At 42.3% G+C, this 13,458-nt stretch overlaps 1 protein-coding gene across 2 annotated transcripts; it reads left to right on the forward strand.

The window, feature by feature from the left end:
• The first annotated feature begins 119 nt into the window (after positions 1-119).
• slc35a3a (solute carrier family 35 member A3a) lies at positions 120-10,743 on the forward strand. 2 transcript variants are annotated; one of them, XM_080771037.1, is made up of 9 exons: positions 120-208; positions 445-535; positions 2,033-2,244; positions 3,363-3,517; positions 4,630-4,752; positions 6,260-6,434; positions 8,147-8,265; positions 8,695-8,828; positions 9,019-10,743. In XM_080771037.1, the coding sequence occupies exons 3-9, from the start codon at positions 2,055-2,057 to the stop codon at positions 9,107-9,109; spliced, it is 987 nt and encodes a 328-aa protein (XP_080627163.1). In that variant the 5' UTR covers positions 120-208; positions 445-535; positions 2,033-2,054; the 3' UTR covers positions 9,110-10,743. The 2 variants fall into 2 exon arrangements, with proteins under 2 accessions (XP_080627163.1, XP_080627162.1); XM_080771036.1 differs by lacking the exons at positions 120-208; positions 445-535 and adding an exon at positions 860-1,290.
• The last annotated feature ends 2,715 nt before the right edge of the window (positions 10,744-13,458 follow it).

Consider the following 13,458-nt stretch of genomic DNA (forward strand, 5'->3'; position numbering starts at 1 on the left):
GTAGGGTCGCTGTGGAGAGAAACCACTGTCAAAGTAGAGAGAAAGAAAACTGTACACGGAAGTGGTTCCACTGAGAGCCAGGAGGATATTTCTCGACTCGCCGTGCAACAACCATCATCAACCAACCTAACCTCACTCGATATTCTTTACCGCTTGGCAAAAAAACTGAGAAATAACTAGTGATGGTTGCTCAACCGAGCGCAATTACGTATGGAGAATTATATTTCATGTCCTTATATAGCTTACTTGCTAAAACGTGTAGCTGGGGGTTAATGGACGCGAGGACTTGAATGTGCTGCTGTTTTGACAGCTGTGTTGAGATTGTAGCACCTGGTTGAATGACTAACCCATTAACGCACTGATTGCTGCTGTAAGAGAGGCTATACCCAGTGAATACCATAATTCACACTGTCGGTGATATTAATATCTGATAATATCTCAAAGGCAACTTCTCCCACGTCTCTGAAGTTCTTTCGGGGCAGTGGTGGTGGTGGTGGGTTGTTTTTGAAAAGCATATCTCAAGCCAAAAGGGAAGGTAAGAAAAACTGCATTCTATTATAAACAGTGTTTATGACACTACTTAATGTTGACTTCCTCTGTAAATGAGTGTTATCGTGAGATTCATTTGTTGTGATAAATATGTACATAAAAAGAGCGCTTGCCCCAAAACACGACCTCCCGCTCCGGGGGTCAAATCCGGCGACATCGGAATGGTTGCCTAGTAAAAACGTAGCTGCAATTTGCAACACTAGATGTTTGAGCGGTGCACACAGTCTCCAGTAAATAGCTTTGTGTGTCCATATGTTCCTATGGGTGTTTGGAGTACGACCTATTGACCCTGCTGTTTACAGAGTACGACCTATTGACCCCTGCAGCTGCTGTTGAGTGGAGTGGCATTCCAGGAAGGAGGGGTCATTAAAACCCTTACACACACACCCCTGAGTTTGTGCATAGATAGATGCACACCTGGATACACATACACTGTGTGTTATAAGTGTTCGAGTTTGGAAGCGCTTGTTGGAAATCACTGAACTGGCCTGCTTAGTGCTTACCACCTGTTTTGAATTTGCACATAATGCAGGAGGCAACAGTAGGTTGTGTTATTGAAAACAGGCGTATTCACAATAAGGCTTGGCCGCCATCTGGCCAAGTTTCGATCTCGCCTCTCCTTGAAAACCATTCCTTTGGCCCTCGCCCATTCACGGACGTGTCTATTCCGTGGCGCGGGGATACCTGTTCTACCTTGCTATCAAAGAACGCAAGGGAGCTACATTGGACACACTACAGAAGGTATTTGATGTGATATTAGGACGGTACCCGCCCCCCCGAACCTCAAATGACGTCAAATTGTAGGCTCTACAGCGCCGAACCGACTTTTATTCGGCTCTAAAATAGGAGTATGAATCGACCCTAAATGGTCTGTTTCTCCTAGCGTTTGAGAGAGGTTTTAAGTAACTGAAGGTCTGAACTACGATTCTGTTGGAGAGATTTTCAAGCGAAAGCCCCGTCCCATGTTCTGAGACATCACTAAACAAACAGTTTGATTTTTCTGTTAATTCTGTCAATGAGTCACAAATTTGTGCTGGCGGTCATGTTCGCCTTATCTGTAATGCTGCTGTAAGTAGCTCATAACAACTACGGTGGATTTTATGAAACAAACACTTTGCATATAGAAATAGGATAATTCAAGCTTTTCGTCAGCTGCAATGTTGGTGAGTTAAACGTTGTTTAATACAATCAGATAGGACTTTTCTGTTTGGATGTATGGGATGTCTCTAGTGTTGAAAATATCCTAAACGTAACCTCAGTAAAGCAAGAATACAAGAATACAGTAACCACTGGAGGCGAGCGCGTTTTGGGGAGAGTCTTCCGGTTACCAGTTCAACTCCAAATGACCTTACAATGATGAGCACCTCACCAATCACCATGATGATGTTATGGAGGAAATCGTTTCACGTTTACACCAGCACTATTTTGGACAGACAATATTTCTTAACACTTAATAATAATTCAATTTAAATACTTTCCTCAGTGCCGCTGTCCTGTCCTCCGCCATGGCCTCGTCGAGGCTGAAGTACCTGTCTCTGGGCGTGCTGGTCTTCCAGACCACCACTCTGGTGCTGACCATGCGCTACTCGCGCACGCTGCAGGCGGAAGGCCCGCGCTACCTGGCCTCCTCGGCCGTAGTGGTGGCGGAGGTCATGAAGATTGTGGCCTGTGTGCTGCTGGTCTTCAAGGAACACAGTGAGTTGTGAACAGCAGAAGGCATCACTTTGTCTACAGCAGTGGTTCTGAAACGTTTTCTTTTCATGCCACAAGTTGCTACTTAGATGTGGCTAGTCTCAGAATCAGCTTTATAGTCTCATCACAGATTTACAGAGTAAAAGGTGAAATTATTTTTTGTGCATAGTTCCCATCATGTTGGGCGGTTACTTTTTTCATAGAAAAGAAAGCGATGAAGAAGAAGGCTTTAGAGAAGAGGAGGTCAAGAAAAAGAAACGAAGTCAAAAATCTACATATTTACACTTAAACCTTAGATAAGGTTTACTATAAAGCCTCTTAACTTGCTTGCAGCTTTTTTCTACCACTCTGAGTCTGGTGAGACCCAATCCCTAGAATGGGGGGGGGGGTTTGGTACTTTGTTGGTTCATTATTGAGTAAATCTGTGTATGTTCTTCTATTACATACGCTTCTATTTTCTGGCTCACCCTTGGTATTCCCTCATACAGAATGTTGTTAGTAACGTACACTCATGCTGACTCTCTAGACTCTAGAGCCGTCAAGCCCGTCATCACAAATGCGATGAGGTCGGCACATTTGGGCAAGTGGCTATGGATGTTTTTAGCCCAACGAGTGTTTTTTGTGCAAAACTAATGCTTGGAATGGATTCACAATTATGAAAACCCCCTAGTTTGAAACGTCACATGCTAGTTACATTTTGAAAATGTTGTCTTATATAGATTGTTAATGGTATGGTCACATATAACCCCTTATTATGAAAATTGCCCACCATATGCAAGTTGGCATCTGGCAGTTTCTAAATGCTGGGGACCCATACTTGACATTTCTAACATAAAACTTTAGGGTACTAAAATGTCCGGGTTCACAATGGGGAAAAAGTATCAACTGGGTCTGTTGCCTATAGATATTAAGGCGAATACTTTACGTTTTCTTCTAGCTGTAGTAGTAAAACTATATTGTCTCTGCCAGGTGGAAACTTCATTATGTCCAAAAAAGTTAAAATATGGAGATAAGAGGATACTGCGCGACAGAGACCTTGTATAGTTAGGAGGTCCCCAAGGACCACTGATATACCAGTAGTCAGTGTTATAGTAACTTCCCTTCCTGTGTTTGTTACACAGGTTACAGCCTGCGAGCTCTGAACAGTGTCCTTCGTCAGGAAATAGCCCACAAGCCCATAGAGACGCTGAAGCTGGCGATCCCCTCTGGGATCTACACTCTGCAGAACAACCTGCTCTATGTGGCTCTGTCCAATCTGGATGCTGCCACCTACCAGGTACTGTAGGGACCAGGTAGCGCTGCGGCACTAAGGCCTGGACTGCAAAAGACAGAGAGAGATTGGAGGATTGTTTTATAATTAAGGGCAGTACATGCTCCTTCCAACGTCGGAAACAATGTCCGGTTCGCAAATGTTGTATCCGTTCATGGTGAGCGGTAAGGAACGGCGGGGGCTTGTCCCCTGTTTTCTGGATTAAATGTTGTATCCGTTCAAGGTGAGCGGTAAGAAACGGCGGGGGCTTGTCCCCTGGTTTCTGGATTAAAGCGGTGCCCACTGCCCATGCAGGACTTTTAAAAGGGGGCCGTGTCGAATTTGGCAGCAAATTTAGTTTTTAGTTTTGTCATAGTCTTTTGAATACATTTAAATTTAGTCATATTTTAGTCATCTGAAATGCTTTAGTTAGTCTAGTTTTAGTCGACTGTCATGTGATTTTAGTCGACTAAATCTACAGTTGGTTTTTGTCGACAAATGCATTTTTGCAGGCCTTGCTGCCGTCGTAATGGCTGATCTTACGCTTGCTGAAAATAGCCGCGGCTATTTTCAGCTGCGTAAAATAATGGCTGATTTTACGCCGGCTATTTTCAGCATGCAACCACGTCTACTCTAAAAAGGACTTGTCTTTTACTTATACTGGATCTCTTGTCCACTAGTCCCTTCCTAACATTTTCGTTTTCGTTTTTATTTGTTGATGAAATTGTCAATATATTTATGAGGTTATGATTTAGTTTGGGTTTAGGCATAGATTTACTGAGGTTATAATAGTTTGGGTTTAGGCATAGATTTACTGAGGTTATAATAGTTTGGGTTTAGGCATAGATTTACTGAGGTTATAATAGTTTGGGTTTAAGCATAGATTTACTGAGGTTATAATAGTTTAGGTTTCCGCATAGATTTACTGAGGTTAAGAATAAGATTTAGGTTAAGTGCAGATTTAGGTTTAGTTTATACGCGAGTGCTCCGTACCATTGACATCAAATTCAGACGTCGGGAAGAAGCATGTGTTGGCCTTTTTTACACTGGTGTTGGTGTTCCTTTCCAGGATGTGTAGGACTTGGGGACAGTCCTGCAGTATTCAGTGGTGTTTCTTCTTTCCACCCTGTCTCCATTAGGTAACATACCAGCTGAAGATTCTGACCACAGCACTGTTCTCCGTGTCCATGCTGGGCCGGAAGCTGGGGGTCTTCCAGTGGCTTTCCCTGCTTGTCCTCATGGCTGGAGTAGCTCTAGTACAGGTATGTAGGTATCTTTCACTCAGTTGTCTCCTACAGCAGTGTTTCTCAAACCGTATTATGTCAAGGACCCCTACATTTATATTTATTTGGCCGTGGACCCCCATCTGAAAATGTCTTGCCAGGGACGCCCAGAAGAGACTATGTTAAAAATCTAAATAATTTAAAAAAATAATAAAAAAATAATATATGGATAGAGTTGTTGAAAGTGATGCTTCATTAATCATTTACTACTTTTGGTGGAGACCCACTGGAACCTCCTCAAAGAACGTTGGGGGTCCCCGGACCCCACGCTGAGAACCACTGCCTTACTGTACATTACATTTCACAAGTAGACATTGTACTGGTGTGGTTACTGTTATTCTTGTACAAGTTTGTGTCTCACTACACTTATTTGGCATTAATTGTCCGTGTTGCGAATGTGAATATTATGGTTACGGTTACGGCGTAATAACAGCAGCAAAGTAACTCTGTTCTCTCATCATAGTTTTCTAGAGGAAGAACAAATTGTTCTAATATTCTAACTTCTGCTCAAAGAAACAAGGCAGAATATGCTGTAGTGGCATTTTTACTTACCAAAATTGTCAAACGTCAATAAAAACCTTAAAGTTATTCAAGATGTTCACTACATTAATCCATCCATAGTCTAGTAGTATAATAATGCAAACAACAAGACGCTTTGGAACATTTTTGTGGCTTGGCAACGTTGCAATTACCCCTCTGCTGAATGTCATCTTTCTAGATCCTAAGGGAGGATCCAGTTGCTTGTCAGAATAATATGTAGACCATAAGCAATAAATGAGTTTCAGTTCCATAACTTGGTAACATAACAGTATGTAGTGTACTTCAGGAGAGCTTAAAAAAAGAATCTACGGCACACTGTTCTGTTGAAAAATGTAAATGCCATTATTTCTGCATGGGTTGGCAAAGTTAAAAACGTTTGCTGACTAACGCATTTGAGCTCAGACATGCCTTCATCAGGGTACACGGGTTATGACAGTGCCACACATCATGACAATATATATAGATCAAACAAACAAAAAAACACCTGCCCGGCATGCTGTTGTATTCACAACGGTTCTGTGACCTGTGTGCTTATGCGACACCGTGTTCAAATCTGACTCCACTTTCACGGCAATCTTTCTCTGCTTCTAGAGCAGCAAGAGACATAACGTATCATTGAATATGATACCCTTTATATACCCTGGCCTAACCATATATACAGTACAGTACCTCTTATCTCCATATTTGTTTTAAATTAACACCCGGCCTATTTGATCATATGGTAAATGGTGCATTTATATAGCGCCTTTATAGAACCTTGCAGTTACCATCCGGCCACGACTACCCCTGAAAAATATCAGATCGACAAGCTCTGCCATTTATGATACATTTGTGTAATGCTGTAGCGTGATCAAGTAGGGCATTCATTTACAAAAAGACATAAGCGCTTTCTGCCCGACAGCAACAATATCCTCTGCACCTGTGTGTGTTTCTCTTGTATATCCAGTGGCCCTCGGAGTCTAGCGAAGCCAACGACACGGAGGCCGTGTCCGCGGGCTCCCAGTTTGCCGGCGTGACTGCAGTCCTGGTGGCCTGCTGTTCCAGTGGCTTTGCTGGCGTCTACTTTGAAAAGATCCTCAAGGAGAGCAAACAGAGTGTCTGGGTCCGCAACATTCAGCTAGGTCTGTCTTATCTCTACACAGCACTGGTTCTCAACCTTTGTCATTTGAAGCACCCCCAGTTTGATATACATTAAGCCAGTGGCTCTCCCCCAAAAGATTATTTTTTTAACTGGGAAGGACCCCCCCCCCCACCCTGATAAGCACTTGGAATGTAGGAGTTGAGGCATTCAATTTAGCTTGACTCGGTTCCGCATATAAATATTGTGAAAATAGCAGATCTACAAGCTGACAACGTCTCAGTTTGTAGAACTGCTATTTTCACAATTTTTGCTTCTTTCTTAATATATATTATTTAACAATTTGGCCAATGTTTGACCAGGTTTTATAGTATAGTTTGTTGATTACTTTTTATGCAGTTTTGGTATTTCTATTTTTATTTTAGAGGTATTTGAAATGGTCTTAAACGTCCTTAAATTGTAAGGTACTAATGTGAGACAAGTACTAATGTGAGACAGGGCTGTTTTTGTTGTTTCAAAACAGATTAGGCTGAGTAAGCCTGCAAGCATTGCTGTGCATTCATTGTCCCCTTCTCTGCCAGCTAGGCTGTTTTACCTTTGCTGCGTTTTTCTGCTGTGATGAATGTTCTTGCCTGGTTTATTTTTACCTCGGAACATGTGAGGCGTGTGTTAATTCTCCTGCACTTCATTTCCTGGTGTGAACTAGAAGCTTGCTTCTTGCCGGTGCCTTTCTCTACTGCGCAGATGTTGTCTTTGAAAATCGAATAGAAATCAAATTGATTACATGATTTCAAAATCTGAACGTGTTTATAATGTTATGCTGTGAATGCATGTCACTGTACATGTAGCATCTTCTATCAGTTTAATCTTAAATTGGATCTTTAGAGTGACACTCAGATCTGACCAGAGACTCTTTTGATTAATTCACATTTTATTTACAAAAATGCAAACACTGAACATATATTGTACATAATCTGTCAAAAGATAATTGAGAGCTTATTTTCATTGTAGCCATTGGAGTAACAATGTGTGTGTTAAGGTGTTTGCACACTGGTGCGTTTTTGTTGTCCGAATATCGGAGCGAATTCAGAGGACTTAAAAGAAAAATCAACGTCACTTTATGCCAATCACGTTTGCACACTGCTGACGAATATTCCGTCTGTATAAAGTTTTTTCGGGCCGGGGTTGGATTTTATCCGTTTTCTAGTGTCTAGTGTGGTCTTGTGGGGTGTTGGTAACAAGAGAGCAAATTGAATCAAGGCTTGCATGTAACATAACTTCAGCTGTAGAATATAAAAATGTGGAGCTCCCTAATAAAAGAGTTATTGACCTGATATATGGGTATCTCCTTGTTTACAGTCCTGAGGACGATAAACATTTTAATATGTGGTACTCTGTCCTCCACTCTGAGAATAATAATTTGAGCAGGCAGCAGGGTGAAGACGTGTTCTGGGAGTTAATTGTTGCCAGGCGTGTCTCTGTAATGTTCATAAATCAACTGGTGAAAGGCCTGTAGATTGCAGGAATGCCCAAGCCAAGAAGAGCTTGGCTAAATGCAGGGTCTGTGATAATTGGCAGTCGCCATATATGGAGGAGGCATTGCTTCCTGTACCCGTGATCTGTATCCTGAAACAATAATGTTATCTACTAATGTTTGTGGTCATAGATTTCTTGTTAAGTGTGTGTGTGTGTGTGTGTGTGTGTGTGTGTGTGTGTGTGTGTGTGTGTGCGTGTGCGTGTGCGCATCACTTACAGGGATGTTTGGCCTGGTATTCGGCCTCATTGGCATGCTGGCATATGATGGGGAGAGGGTGAGCGAGTCAGGAATGTTCCAGGGATACAACACCATCACCTGGACTGTTGTAGCGCTACAGGTACCTGTCTCTGCTCTGCTGTAATGCAGCGGTTCTCAACGTTTTTCATGCCATGGAGGACCGTCCAAATTGATATATTTGTCCATGGACCCTCATCTGAAAATGTCTGTCCCAAGGACCCCCAGAAAGGAAGATTTCTGTTAAAAAATGAAAAATTCCAGATGTACTTGTTGGGTCCCCGGACCTCACTTTAAGAACCACAGTAATGAACTACAGATTTAGGGTACCAATGGTGACCCAGGTTCTCTTGAGGACCTTGCTTGGTATCCCATTACGAGAAGCACCTGTGGGGGGGACTGTCATAGCTGTTCAATATTCAAGCTATGTTCTAGGCTGTTTCTTAACCGGGTCAGTTTCCATACAGGGCCAGTAGAGTACAGGTCATCACGCCTCTGTCCATCTGTGTTGAAGTGTTTATTGTTTTTCTAGGCGCTGGGTGGTCTGGTCATTGCAGCGGTCATCAAGTATGCTGACAACATCCTCAAGGGATTCGCTACATCACTCTCTATCATCCTCTCAACTCTTATATCCTACTTCTGGCTCCAGGACTTTGAACCTACGGGGTAGGCTCTCTCTCTCTCCATCTTCACAAAAGCCTCGGTAGACGAAAAATGACTAATGTTTTGTTTAAAGTGTAATATCCCTTTGGAGCGTTAAAGATATATATATACTCTCTCTTGTCTCCACCTCTCGTTCTTTTTCTTTGTCCCTGCGTTGTACGCTGACCATGTGGTTGTCTGGCTGTCGTTGCAGTGTGTTCTTCATGGGGGCCCTTCTGGTTATCAGCGCTACCTTCCTGTACGGGTATGAAGGCAAGACCTCCCCCAACCCCAGCAGGGCGTAGCACACACACGCACACCAGTACTAGAAGAGCAGCCGGCAGTCCGGCGACAGACACTAGAGAAGAACTGCTGGAGCGGGCTGGAGAAAAAGAAGAGGAGGAGGAGAAGAAGAGGATTCTATTGTATTACAGTACTGAGTGAGCGTGAGGAGGAGTGGCTGCAAAGCAGAGGACGGTGGTCAAGAGCAGGAGGGACGTACAGTATGGTAAAACATGAAGCATCACAATGTTTAGCTTTGTGATGAGCCTCAGACACCAATAAGTGCCTCAAACTGGGAACCACTGAGCACAGCACAGGACACAGTGCCCAAACTGGGTTGTTACATGATAACATTGTCACCACTAAACACCTGGCTACCAACCACTCCCCCTGCTGGGTGCTGGGGGGTCATTATTAACTGAATTGTGTGACTGATAGTATAGACCCGGAGCTTATTTGACTGCAAGTTTGCAATACTTACTGCCACATCAATCATGCCTGTACAAGTTGCAATGTAATGCAGACATAGGGGTACATTGATGGGTAATGTGTGACTATGGTCCAGCCCTGATGGCTTGTTGCCATCAGTCATTATGTTTAAAAAAGAAGTCTCTTATACACAGTCGAATCCTCTGTTAATTGAACTCAAACTCTGTAAAAAGGAGTTTACTGTGTATTTGTTTTTGTTTTTTAGATCTGTACTTGTAGCCTATTACACTAGTACTGCCTGACTGTCTGTTTATATTTGTGTTTCTCTGTCTGCACATTTTATCCTCCTAGAGGTGATAACACCAAAACAAACTTGGGAAAAACTAAAGGCGATGAGCCAAACAGCTCGGCTATGCACACCTCTAGGTTGCCTAGTTTGCTTTTGGTTCACAGCAAAATATGGAACTCTTTTGCGTCTACACATATTTTAGTGACAGAATTATTCAAATTATAATTTATGGTTCTGTGCAGGTTAATTTCTACTTGGTTGTGCTCTGGTTTTGTGCACCTACAATTGCCAATATACAGGCTCACAATGTGTCGCAGGGCTACACATAATGAGCTTGTAGATCAGCCATTTGTGATGTGTGAAGTGGCGCCCAACCATGTATAAATCTGGCATTATATGACACTTTAATAATGGCTGTGGTGAACCAATTAGTGCTGTAAGCAGGGTTTATGAAATAACGTGAACAGTATTACAGCAGTGACTGTAAATGTTACGTTACAGGATTACAGAAATCCTACTGTAAAAGTAACTAAGTGGATTACTTTTGAAGGAAAATGGGCGTTTTGATTATGATACAAAGAGTGCTTATTAAAACTTGAAATGGTAGATAATTGTGAATGTAAGTAATGCTATTTAAATCACAGTTTGTAAATCAGAGCAAATGACTTGATATTCTGTAGATCGGGAGGACAAGTGGCCACAGTAACCAAAAAGCAATCAAGCTGTGTTTGTTGCATTATCACAGTCAAGATACTGATTAATAGCAATGCAGAAAATGCATTCTATTTAAAGTAACATTCCCAACCCTGATTGTATGAATCTACTTATGTATTTTTCTTCTAAATACCACTCTCCATTATGTCACTGGAGGAAGTCTGCTATAATTAATTTCTTTGTTACTGTGTTTACCAATCATATAAAGGATTTTTTTAAATTGTTTTCTAATTGTTCTATTTTGTTGAAATCATAGCTCATCTCTTGTCTGCCCTCTGTTCTTCCTCCTTAGCACGTTCATATTTACGCCTCATTCAGTCACATGTACATTCCTTTAATCTTTCTTTTTTTCTTGATGTATTTCAAGTAGGTCAGTCAGTGTGACAAAACCAACGGCAGAGAGAAGACCTGTGACTGATTGGACCTCGGGTCCTTGAGCTCACTTGGACCATAATGTTATGTGTAGCTGTTGTTTTGTTTATCGTCTGTCGGCTGGAATGGAAACCTCATAAGTCCAAAACTGTTACTTTTCAGGATTTAAATTCAAAAGTAGATCTCCAAACAGCTCAAAACGCGTGTTCCGAGCTTGCATATCTGCTACTTTCGTGACGCTGTAGTATGATCAAGTAGGGCATTAATGTACGAAAAAACACAAAAGAGGTTTGCCACGACATGGTATGTGAAACTGGTTGAGGAACCGGGCACATCTAGACTTTTCTTTTTTACTATAGAAAAGTACAGTCAATTAGGCTCCTTGAGAGTAGGTGGAATGGCCACATGATAACATTGCACAATTTGCACTACATTAGATTTGCAGGAAAGTAACAAGCTCAGGCATCTTTTGACATTGGTTTTAATGAGTTAAAAACACTGCATGCATGATCCAGTCAGCCTGGACGTGTATCAGAAAGGTCTCACCCCAGTGGTGTACAGGCCATTGTCAGTCAGTCACTGCATGACATTCCAGTGTAATCCATTGAGCTCATTGCAATGAATGAAGTTTCTCATCAAGGACTGAGCACCACCATCCAGTCCTCAGGCACATCTATTTCTGTGACACTTAAGGCCCAACACAGACCATTTGTAGAAAGTGATGGAGGTGACCCGTGACCGTATATCCAAATGAAGATTTCACACACTGTTGGATTATGGACGTGACCAAATCTTCAAAAATAGGTCTCTCCCCCCCAGCCCCCCCCCCCCCCCCCCCCCCCTTCCCTTTTTTAATTGTCATCCTATAGCCTCTTTGTAATTAAAAAATTACATGTATCAAACCAGTCACTAAATAATGGCTATTATCTAGAATTCCCTGCTGGATAAGGTTTTCATGGTGTTAAAACTAACTTACCCTTTTTGTCAATTTTGAAGAAACACTGTTTTTGCCTCACAAATTGCTCCAGGATGATGGCTAATAGGCAGGTCATTATAATAGCCAGTGACCACATCAATTAGTATAACGAGAGTGTGTAGTAGGTCTTGTTAATGCACAGTTCCTTCTCAAGGCTCGGGTACAGTGTGTGTGTGTGTGTGTGTGTGTGTGTGTGTGTGTGTGTGTGTGTGTGTGTGTGTGTGTGTGTGTGTGTGTGTGTGTGTGTGTGTGTGTGTGCGTGCGTGTGCGTGCATGTGCCTGTGTGCGTGTGTGCGTGTGTGTGCGTGTAAAGGCTAGCATGGTTTGCACCTACAGGTAATGAGCAGCATATACAGTATGCATGGGGAGATAACATGCTTACATTATTACAATCGCTTTCCTCTTTGTTATCTGCTCAACCCTGATCCTATAGGATTTCAGGGTGAGTCATATTACTGTGTGCACTTTGGAACTTTAATAGCCTACTGTACTACAGAACTGAATGAAAATGGCAAGCCAGCATCTTATTCTCACATTTCTCTCATATTCAACTAACTGTACATGATAAGATGTCATTTTTTTCTGCAAGATTTACTTTCTTTTTGAGAGCCATAATAAATCTTTATAAAAGCAAATTTAATATGAAACTGTCAGTCCAGCTACCTCTGGTCTTCTCGTTCCATAATCTGGCAGTTTTCTGTGATATACACACGTCTGTGCACGCATGTATGTGTCCGGACTCCGTGTGTCGTACTGTATGTGTGTTTGCACAGAGTGTATGTGAGTGGGTATCTCAGACTGCTCTTGAGTTCACTTAATCACACACACACACGCGCATACTCCACAGGTATAGTATAAAGTATATATATATATTGCCTAGTGTAAATGAAAAAGCAATGTTTCTGCTGACATCAAAGGTGTGTAGATGTCCTCAATATATTTGTATTTTTCTTTATATATAATTTCATTAAAATGATGCAATAGTCTCATAAATGAGAGGCCCCTGTTGTTTACAGTCTGTGACTGTGAGGCAGTATGTGATGGAGCAGCGAGTCTGGAGTCTGGACCATGCCCTGGGGCTCTATCATAGGAAACACACACACACACACACACACACACACACACACACACACACACACACACACACACACACAGTTCACCTCAAAAGCACACAATCAAAATAACACTGCCGTTCTCTCTGTCCACAATGACACAACCACATTATCCACCATGCACCTGTATCACACACACATACACCTTTAACCCTTGAACATGTGCACACAAACACACATACACTTTTAACCCTTGAACATGTGCACACACACACATGGCACTTTGCTGTAGAGATGCAGAGCAGGCCAGATTTATATTACTATTAAGGCTCGGGAACCTTTTGTCGAGGGCTTGATGGTTTCCTGCTGGGTCTGAGCAGCTACAGCTTTGCCTTGCAGCCCCAGCACTGACACAAAGACACAAAACAAGCACCGGCCTGGACACATGTACCCAGTAGGTCAACAGCACCAAAGGTAGAGATCAGAATCCATTCGTGTTACACAAGGCAGCAGTGGGGAATTAAGGCAGATTGTCCCCTC

The sequence above is a fragment of the Protomyctophum bolini genome, assembly GCF_963924005.1.
Source record: "Protomyctophum bolini genome assembly, chromosome: 8".
In the NCBI taxonomy this organism is placed as follows: Eukaryota; Metazoa; Chordata; class Actinopteri; order Myctophiformes; family Myctophidae; genus Protomyctophum; species Protomyctophum bolini.